Below are 11,175 nucleotides of genomic sequence, written 5' to 3' on the forward strand. Positions count from 1 at the left end.
CTGCCGTTGTCGAACATGTCCTCTGACGCTGGGTCCAGGGTCCAGTAGTTGCCCTTGCCGGGGTTGCCTGGCTCCCGTGGGATTTTCACGAAGCAGTCGTTGAGGGACAGGTTGTGTCTGATGGAGTTCTGCCAGGCGGGGAACTTCTCCCTGTAGTACTGGAACCGGCTGCTGATGAACTCACAGATGCCGCTGAGTGTGAGCTTCTTCTGCGGGCTCTGGAGGATGGCCATGGTGATGAGGGCGATGTAGGAGTAGGGCGGTTTCACCAGGCTGTTTTTGGACTTTTGGATCGAACCCCCTGACGCTGCGCTCCCGTCGTGACCCTCTCCTTTGCCGGTGCCATTCTCGCCCTCGCCGGAGCTCTCGCAGCACGGACTGCCACCGGACCTCATCTCCTCCTCCTCCTCCTTCTCCACCTCGATCTCATCCTCCACCTCATCATCTCCTGCGTCCCCGCGGAGGTCGTGCAGGATGTCCACACCGGGACTGTCGCAGTCGCTGTCCATCCTCTCCATGCCCTCCTCGTCTCCTTCTCCCACCACGTCGATGTCCACGTCCTCCGCCGTGAGCACAGTTTGGCCGGACATGTCGCTGGCTCTTTCGCTGCCTCCAGACAGGGTCATCTCACAGCTTAAGTTTCTTTTTTTAAAAATAGAGTCTTTTTGAGCCTAAAACCCCGGGACCAGCGGGCTGTGGAGGGTAAGGCAGAGCTGAGCGCCGAGTCAGTGCGCACACCGAGCCGCTCACTTGGACTCCTTTCTGTCCACAGATCGGATGTCTCCCAAAATCTAAATGCGGTCGAAGCCTTTAGCAACAGCCAGTCAACACCGGCGGAGAGGCTCTAACTTCTAAAAAAAAAAAAAAAAAAGAAAAAGAAAATCTCCAGTGGACAGAGGAAAAGAAAGAAAGAAAATCTCCAGTGGACAGAAGGAGCTTCAGGCCGCGGTGCGTCTTCCTTGCGCTGGAAAGTTGTTTGGAGATGTTGCGTCTCTCTCTCTCTCTCTCTCTTTCTCTTTCTCTCTCTCTCTATCTCTCTCTCACAGAAACCTCCGGTTCCCGGCGCGTGTGTATTTCCTACAGCTGTGATATTTGGAGAAGCGAGTGGAGATGACACATGCTGCTGCTTTTAAGGGCCGCAGCTTTTTTAAAAAAGGGCTGTCTGATAGATTACTTTTCCCCAGTAGCTATAAGATATACTATCAGTGCAGGACACGTGGTTTGGTGACGACAGACGCCCCCTCCTCTCCTCTCTCTTCTCTCCTCTCCTCTCTGATCCCCTCCTCCTCCTCCTTCTCCACCTCTTCTCACTTCTGCTCACTTCTCCTCTCTGGTAAACCATGCAAACTGGAGTTGTTTCATGGATTTGTCAACAATGGGACATCAGCAGTGCCGCTGCTGCTGCTGCTGCTTTCCGCTCATTTCCATGTTCGTCCGTCATAGACCATTTATTCTTGGCGGAGAGAGGAGGAGGAGGAGGAGAGAAAGTTGGCCTGAAAGATCTGACGCGCGTTTCGCGGGCTGCGTAAAAAGAAAAAGAAAAAATAAATCAACAAAGCAACTACAGCTAAGTTTGAATTTCTCAGATACACGTGTAGACTTCCGGTCATTGTGTTTTCATTTTGTTATTGCATGGACTCAGTCGTAAACTTGAGACGTAAACCTGCCCTGGTATTTACATGTCGGGAACTCATACGACATGTAAATGCAGCGCCGCGAAGAGCGAGTGACTTTAAAATCTATTTATTTCCCGCAGGATTAAACAGAAGGCGGGGAGAATACGGAGCAGCGGCGGCGGCAGCTGTGAATGGGAGAGCAAAGAATTCCCCTAACAGTTTTGTAAGAGGTGCTAACGACCGCCATCATTGCATGATTTTGCATTTGAAAAAAGTAGGAAATGCAGGCAGCGGGTGAATGCAAAGAGAGCATTTATTCACAAGCATGAAGGTGGGAGAGGAGAAGGGAGGAGAGGGAGGAGAGGAGGGGAGAGGAGGTGATGGCACTTCAGCTGTCCGAGGGTTCTTCTTCCTGCGCACTGTGAGAAAATCTAACCAGACCAGTGACTGTCTCTCTGCTGCCGCAGCACAAAAACACACTTCAGATTCAGATTAGTTCATTTTTTATTTATTTTTTAGCTCAGTGTTTAAATCTGTCTTTTTTAAGGAGTTTAATGAAAATATCTATAATCAACTCCAGTTTGTGTGTGTGTGGGTGTGTGTCAAATGTTTTATTTGAATAAATGAAAGGCCTAAACGTGACGCACAAATTGAGATATGGCGCATTAATGCTCGGTGCTCGGCTCCATCACGCGCCTCCTTCATCTCAATTAAAGCAGACAGGATGAAACAATAGAATTCTCCGTCCTTCGTCACAGAAATTAATCTCACTAAATATCACTATTTCTTTTTTTTTTAAATAATACATTTGGAACATATTTATTTAGTAGTGAATGAGAGGAAATACTCGGCTCGTCTGTGGCTGCAGCAGATCGAGCTGTTTATTAATGCACACACGTTGAAGCAGGTGAACCTGGGTCCAGATTAGAGTAGATTACGTTCTCGGAGCATGTGTTAATCTCGCGTCGAGCTGTGTAATCTGAAGCTACTTAAACAGATGAAATCAGAGGCTACGTTTTTTTTCTTCCCTCTGTTTAAGTGAAATGTTTTGACGTGGTCGTTTTTTTAGGCCATACATTAAAAATGAGAAAATAAGATTTCACGACATGACGACATTTTAAAACATTTCCCTCTTTTTTCTTTTCTGTCTATTTTCTTTTACATTTGAAAAATCGTTTTTTCTATTTCTGAACAGAAACAGACAACAACATTTATTGGTTTAAAAAGTTCTGTTTTTGCGCAAAATAAATTGACTCTGTGTTACGTCGTTTATGTTTTACCACATTTCTGAACTACGATTGTTGGACAAATAAATTAAAAACTTTTGTTAACAGACGACAACTTTAATCTACAAACGATTTTAACTGTGTTCTTCCAAAAAGGCGTCTTCAAAGACTGGGCCACGACCCAAAAATGGGCCAAGGCAGATTTATTTTTGGCCGCTAGACTAGACTTTCTAAATTCTTTCTCTGGTATTTTAGTGTAAATTTAAAAAAAAAAAACATTCACATTTAGTTTAAGATGATTTGATTTTAAAATTTCCTATTTATAGATAAATGACAACATAATGACGCTGCAGATCTGTTTACTCACTGTAATATTAATAAAATGTACAGTTTATGTGTTGTAGTGATTTGTTACTAAGTAACACTGAGATCTGAACACTTTATGGATTTATAAAACCCAAACCTAACTAAAGACATTTGATAATATAATATATTATAATATATATTAATCGAGATTATTTTAATGTGATTTGTTACTAAGTAACACTGAGATCTGAACACTTTATGGATTTATAAAACCCAAACCTAACTAAAGACATTTGATAATATAATATATTATAATATATATTAATCGAGATTATTTTACAACAATTAATGTTGATGTTTTCCTTATATGGAAATCTCCTGAAAAAAAAAAAACAGTGACAGGTGGAGTTTTTAGAGAAGAGTGGCATCATCATTATCACCATCTAGGTGGAGTTTTTAGAGAAGAGTGGCATCATCATTATCACCAGTGTAACTGCTGATCTAACCTGACTGACTGACTGTCTCACTGACTGACTGACTGGCTGGATGGCTGCAGATCATCGTGTCCTTCCTGTGATCTTTTGAAGCCTCATAAATCCGCTTGCATTATCTCCACAGTTTGTTAATGAAATACACACACACACACACACACACACAGGCTTAGCGCCACCACCAGACCTTTTAGTTTAATAAGCAACAACTCGCTTTAACATGAAACCATTAGGAGGAGACACAGAGTCAGCAGCGGTGATTGGAGGTGATGATGATGATGATGATGATGAGGGTGATGTTGATGATGGAGAAGAAACAGCCTCCAAACAAGGTCACGGAACAAATAAGTGTGACCATAATACCGACAGGCTCCAGTGATTCAACAGAAAGACAGAGGAGACGTTTTTTTTCTTTCTTTCTTTCTTTGTCTCCGCTCCTCGGTTCAACCCCAGTCTCTCTGGGGCCACAAATTTAGGGACCACCTGCCCCTAGGCCTTTTAGGAGGTTCGGAGCAAGTAGGATAGGGCTGTGGTAGGATTTATGTTTTCACATAAATGGAATATCAACATGAATTTCTCTAGTGAGATTCGTTTCAATTTGAATTTTTTCATTGTAGAATTTTGGGATTAAAGTCAGATTCCTGAGATGTATCCCAAATCCCAAATTAAGACCAAACTACATAATTATATATTATAATATATAATAATGTAGTTCTGTAGGTCAGCTTCCTGGGGAAACGGTTTATGGGGTTTAAAATACGAAAGTTGTTATTAGGCTGTAATTTGTTAATTTGTGCTGTAATATTATTGAAAACAATAAATACACATTTGTAGTTAAATAACTGACCGTGAAAAGTCTTTCTTAATATTATTGAAAATAATAAATACACATTTGTAGTTAAATTTGTAGTTAAACTGACCGTGAAAAGTCTTTCTATGAAAATGTAGTTCTGCTACTACTACGACCATAATTATTAATACTGATAATAATCATAATAATTATAATAATAATTCACTATATTTAGAGGTTCAACCCACCTATTAGAAAATAAAATTAAGTTTAAATTGTAGATTCTGAGATACAGATTTAAAGCAGTGTTTCGTTAGTGTCTGTCAGTCAAGATTCTCTCATAAAAAACCCTCAAAAATGTGTAAAATCTGATTGGTCAGCGAGTGCTTCTTTCAAGCTGTGTTAAGGCCAAAATAAATACATGAATAAAATAACATTTGTAAAATGACGTGATATACATGCAACTGAATACATGAAGTTAAAAACAATATCACGAATATTTTTTTACAGTTCATTTGTTGATTGTTTTGCACGGTGACTAAATTTAGAATTTATTTTTAAAATAAATATTTTTTATTTTATATTTTCTTTTTTATTGACCCAGTAAAGGCACCGCGGAGCCTGGAGATACAGGAGGAGCTGACACTCTGCTGCTGCTACTTTATTTTCTCCTCATCTTGGTAGAAAAAAAAAAAAATCTTCATTCTCATTCAGCCTTTTTTCTCACAGGACGCACTCTATCAAGCTGCGAGTTTCTGTCAAACACTGTGATGGAGCTCATTTTTAACGCGTTACTCCTGCAGGAGGAGCCCGAGTCTGATCCTCCACGTCACAACAGGGGAGCACAATGGCCCCCAAAATAGAAGACAGGTGTGTGTGTGTGTGTGTGAGTGTGTGTGCGTAGTTTAAACGTCTCTTCCCTGTATTTCTTGCATTGTATCTCAACTAATAACCAGACTGTAGCAGAGAAACGTCTACCGTTATCGTCTCATTTCGGAGTCTGAATTTTAAAGAATGATGATTCATTCCAATCAGAATTTTTTTTCTGTCATGAATTTTTTTTTTATTTAAATTGTGTGAAAATCACAAAATATAGAACCACGCTTGGTTGGGTCTTAAGGGAAGGCAGCAGGGGTGTGCGGCCTAGCAAAAATATGGCGTGGGTGAAAAGGATTAATTAAATTAAAAAATGCAAATTAGCCAACAGATTAAAAAAAAACACACAAAAAGAGTAAAGTTAGTCGATAGAATAGCTAAATCTTAGCCAATAAAAAACATGACAAAATTACAATAATAATAATAAGTAATCGCCTGATCATCCAGTCAGAGAGCTGTAAACTAAATCAAATCCACTCTTGAGGTTTAAGATGGTAATTAAAAAAATACGTTTTTTTCTCCAAATGAAACCTCTCTAAGTGTCGTGATTGGCCCATGACTTATTAAAACCAGTAACTTGTGCATTGACGTCACTGACGTTTCCAGGTGATTTGAATCATTTATTTACTCCTTTGTTTATGCACAATTATCAAACCGTCCACAACACACTGGGACTGGGACGCACTGCAGGAGTAGCAGGAGTAGCAGGGGGAGGACGCGACTCCTCTCCGCAGCCCGTCCATCCCTCCAGCTCCCCCGGCTGTCTGTCAGTGAGAAATCCCCCGGGGGGCTGCATGATACCCGCGGGTGCTGGTGGGAAAATGACACCTTTGGCTAAATGAATCCGGATTACCATGCCAATGTGTACTTGTTAAGTACCTGCAAAGTCACCCAGTTTGTAGGCTTTTTGTCATTCAGATGGAGGCTGTGAAGTTGCACCTGAGTGTATCACTGCGCCAATGAAGGGCTGTAAACGGCGCAAATTGGGCCTCAGAGCGCGAGTCCACCGCGGCGTCGGCTCACATGGAATCGTCTGCATATAACAAATGTAAGCGAAGAGCTAACGTGCGTAAAATGGCTGTAAGCATAAATAAACACAAACCGCGTGTGTCAATCTTCATCATTCTACCGAATTAAAAAAAAGATTCTCATTGATGCTTCCACCACAACAATATTATAAATCAACACAATGATGAGTCCTTAGGCCGCTCCAAACCGTTGCATATGTAAGAGGGAGTCTAATTCACTCTGACCCCTGAACTCAATATCCTCCTGCCTATTGGTGCATACATATATATATAACATCACAGTAAATTACCTCCTACCTCACGCCTGCCCTTCCCATAATAATATTCCCTCACATTATCTGTCAGCTCCTTCACACCGACACTTTACCTCTTCTCGAACCCACTCTGAGGAATTAGAGGAGGGCGAGGCTGAGGGCGAGGGTGAGGGTGAGGATGAAGGAACGGCTTCCATCTCAGGGAGGAACAGCCTTTTAACTTTTGAATTTTGAATGTGTAGAACCACGTGATCACCACATGTCCCAGTCCCTTCAGTTCTCCCTCCATCTGTATTTACCTCCGTCCTCTCCTGTGAGGCTGGGCGGCGGCGGCCGTGAGGCCCACATTCTAATCACAGTCATTGTGCTGTCTCATAATATTACGGACTGTGCCTTTAAATTGTCAATTACTCAGAAGTTAAGTGGACTGAACAGAGCCAGTGGTTTCAAATCAGGTGTTACATTTCACCGTGCACAGTGATCCCACGTCTGGGTCTGCAGCACAAATATTCAGAAAGGAATATTGAATATTTGTGGTCAACATGGGAACCAATAAATAAAAAAAACAAGATTTGAAAAAAATAACTTTTTATTCAGCTGTACTGATGCTGCAGTTCTACACACAGGTGGTGCTATGAGTCAGGTTAGATCAAACTATCCTGGTATGGTGAAATCTGTCTTCTTTTTTATGATACATTTTAATTAATTATAAATTAAACATTTAATTAATAAATTAAAATAAAAAATAAATTAAAATACTTCATGAACGTTCATTAAAATTCCCCTGACACTCAATTCAATGCTCTTGCTAAAAATACAATATATATCTTTAAAAAAAGATAGTAGTGCCATAAGGGACGCTCCAACGGTCCACATACCCCTATTTGAGAACCACTGATCCATCATACACAGGCCTGACTGACAGAGATCTGAGAATGCAGCCGTGATCACTAATATCATGTGTGTAAATAAGTCGGCAACACAGTAGACATGCAGTGCATTTGGAAAAATAATTATTTTAGAAAAATAAAAAAAAGGTGTTGAAGGCCACGCAGTGGAAAGGTGGTTCATGTTGCTGCTTTACGGCAAGAACGTCACTGGTTTTATCCCCTGTAGTAACTGATGGTCAGTGTTTTCATGTCCTCTCTGTGTAGATGTGCGTTCTGGTGGAAGATCTTTGGAAAAATAATTATTTTAGAAAAATCTGTTAAAGGTGTTGAAGGCCACGCAGTGGAAAGGTGGTTCATGTTGCTGCTTTACGGCAAGAACGTCACTGGTTTTATCCCTTGTGGTAACTGATGGTCAGTGTTTTCCTCTCTGTGTAGATGTGCGTTCTGGTGGAAGATCATTTCAATGATATAGATTAAATAAAAAAAACAGTAAAACCTAGATTGTATCATGAAAAGTTGCCAAAATCCTGATATTTTGTAGAGAGAAAAAGCAGCAAAGTGACATATCTTAGAGGCTGGAGTCTGAAGGAGACTTATTTGTGCTCTGAATTGTTAAACTATGTTTCCAGTGATGATCCCACCATAAGGAGGAGTAAAAATGTAAAGATGACAAACATGTCCCCAAACTGCTGGCTCCAGAAACCCGTCTCCAACACTGGGTTCTTTCTGACAAACCCGTGTTCCGGTGCTGACTTTTTGAGGTCACTGTGAAACCAATGTTCTGTGTTGTTAAATATTTAATGCAGACCAGAATTTGGATGAGTTTTTGTTCACATTTAAGCCACCATATGTCACGGCAGAGTGGTGATATTATTATTATTATTATTATTCATGGTGTCACATTAAAGATCAGACTAACTCCATCACTATGTTTAATTGTGGATTCACTCCATTAATTGCCCGTGTGGCAGAATTAACTCCCAACTTTTACCAACACGTCTGCGTAATGAACTGCTGGGCACAAAAGTGTCTTAAGCCGTCTTAACAAAGTTAGCCGCTCACTGCCTGACTGGACGTCCCCACACAAGCATCAATATTTTACATTCCCCCCAGAATCCTCTTTAAAGACGCAATCAATGCCTCCTATTCATTATCCATGTGTATGTCTTCTAGGTATGGCCTTTGTCGTTAGGCCATAATTCTCCCCCGCACAGTCCCACATTTCTCTGCTGCTTCATACTTTTACAAATGCCTGCAGGCTATAAATACTAATGAAATCTCTTTGCTTAATTTGATTTTGCTGGTACACTCGCAGTTATGGCTGAACTTTCCCACGAGAGAGGCTGATTGAACACTTTCAAGTCCTTATGGAAGCAGGAAAACATTCCAAAGAGCCGGGGAGATCATTTCCATAATTACCCCGATTGGCACCCTAATGACCTTCTGTGACAATAAAAAGATCTCTTGTTAATTCCATTTCTGTCGCTGACATTCAAGAGATTCCTATCTTACATGTTTGAGGGTTCACAAGATAACAAGTGTACTTTTTTTCCCCCCTCCTCCCTGACAGCTTCCAGCGTAGAAAAGAGCAGACCCATTCAGCCAAACCGCCTCCCTCCCACCCTCCTCCTCCTTCCTCTCCCGCCCATCCCCACCATAGCGCTGCTGCAGTGATGAGGCAGTGCTGTGAATCCCGCTCGTGGCTGCACACACTCGTCCGGGCTTCTTCAAAGTCGGATAATTTATGGAGCCCGGGGAAGAGTGTAAAAATGGATCTTAGAGGCAATCAATTCTAATGTTGCATTTTTGAATGGTCGGCCAGAAATGATGTGCGGAATAATTAAAAAGATCACAAGTCCCTACTTGCATGAAATGATACTGGAGCTTCAGAGGGAAGTGATCGCTGGGCCAGAGCAGCAGGAAGTGAGTCTGATATGTTCACATGCAGAGTAACAGTCCAGATGCTGTTACTACTGTGGTGAAACAGTGTAACAGGCCTGATTTACAGATGGACCAGTGTTACTGTAGTCGACTAGTGAATTTAGTCCAGTCTGGCACAGGCAGACTTTTACTGATCTACAACTGAGTCACTGGGTCTCTAGAAGGTCTTGTGTGTTGCATTTTGGACTTAAAATGATACTAGTGAAGGTCTTGTGTGTTGTTGGACTTAAAATGATCCTAGAAATTGTCTGTGTCTGAGTCTGAAAGTGTCTTATCAACCAAAAATTCCACCGACCCCACCACAGTGGTTACCCCTGTAGTAGGGTTCTAATACATGGGTTTAGAAGTGACGCTGGTTCAGGTTCCAGCCCAGTTTTTTATTAAAAAGATTTTAAAAAATGCAAGAAATCACTATAGGTCATCGTATGAAGTTTTCTTGGAAAAAATCAAATCATGAATTTTCCAGTATTTAGAAACAGAGGTTAAGTTAAAAATGTCTTTTTAGTTTTATTACATTCGTTTCTGACTTTATAATTTTCTTGGTTCAAATGACTGATTCTCAAAAAACAGTCATTTGAACCAAATGACTGTTTTTTTTAAAAGTTTTTTTAAAATGCCACATTGCCGTCAGACATGTAAAAAAAACAATAATTCTTTTTTCACTGTGTGTAACCACACTGATTTCTTTGAAAGGACATTTTCACTGTGTGTAACCACACTGATTTTCTCTACAATACATTGTCCCCTTGGACAATGGTAGGGTTTCACCATCAGGATTCAAACTCAGTGACTGGTGAGGACCTGGTCCTTGTCCAAGCAGAAGTTCATAAACAGATACTGTTGTCAAAGGAAGTTGGGGGGAGGAGGGGGAGGAGTTGAGGGTCCCCTCGTTGCTTGGATGTCTGAATAAGTCAAGATGACTCAGAGTTGGCACGAGAAGTGACGGGGGTGGTTGTTTGGAATATGTTTCCTGGTCACCACAAAGCCCAGAGTGTTAGGGGATTTTAAAATAAAGTCTCGCCATCGTTTGCATATGAACTGGTGTCAAAATGCAATGTCAGCCCTCAACTGGCAGCTATTGTACCCTGATTAATTCAGTGAAGGCCTTTGAATGAATCCCAATGTAAGACAGTGAATTTGAAACCAGAGTCTTTTATTTTGCTGCTTTAATAAGTAATAATTTGAGTTCTGGTCCGTCTCCTTCAACCTGGACTGTATCACAAATGTTACAGCAAATGTTACAGCCAACGACAAATCGTTTGTATTTTGGCATTTGATGACCAGCAACTAGACACTGATTGACACTTGTATGGTCCATTGATAGGCTACTGCAGCTAAATGTCCAGTTGTCAATCAAAGGTGGCGTTCACTCACATCCACCCTCTCCTTCAACGCTGTCGTCTCTTTTCTCTCAAAATGTGATTAGCCTTCACCAAGAAAAACATCACCATCATCCTTTTGTAGAAGATCACAGAGAAACGCACAAAGCTCTGCACTGTCAACTAAAAAGCTACAGACACGCTCGTATCAAGACAAACTGTATTTGCGTAAATAAACCAAATCTAATAAACAGCCAGAAACATCTTCCAATCGTCGCCTCTGTTTGCAAAACCAAAAATAACTTCCAGCCCTCAGCTTCAGCGACAACAACTCAAACACAATCAGGAAATTTGCAGCTTCAAGTGTACGGCAGCATCATCAAAGCGCACACGGCTCATAATTCCTTCAAGTCTATAACGTCAGTACCAAAGAACCAA

The 11,175-nt window shown here is 41.2% G+C and overlaps 1 protein-coding gene across 1 annotated transcript in view; it reads right to left on the reverse strand.

The window, feature by feature from the left end:
- Nucleotides 1–881, reverse strand: part of LOC103395585 (forkhead box protein D3-like) — a 2,275-nt gene extending 1,394 nt beyond the window's left edge. Inside the window, exon 1 of the mRNA XM_008333343.2 lies at nt 5–881. Coding sequence (XP_008331565.1) covers nt 5–626 — 622 coding nt within the window. The 5' untranslated portion in view covers nt 627–881. The remainder of the gene's footprint in view (nt 1–4) is intronic.
- Nucleotides 882–11,175: the final 10,294 nt, after the last annotated feature.

The sequence above is a fragment of the Cynoglossus semilaevis genome, chromosome 2 (assembly GCF_000523025.1).
Source record: "Cynoglossus semilaevis isolate Cse_v1.0 chromosome 2, Cse_v1.0, whole genome shotgun sequence".
Classification (NCBI taxonomy): Eukaryota; Metazoa; Chordata; class Actinopteri; order Pleuronectiformes; family Cynoglossidae; genus Cynoglossus; species Cynoglossus semilaevis.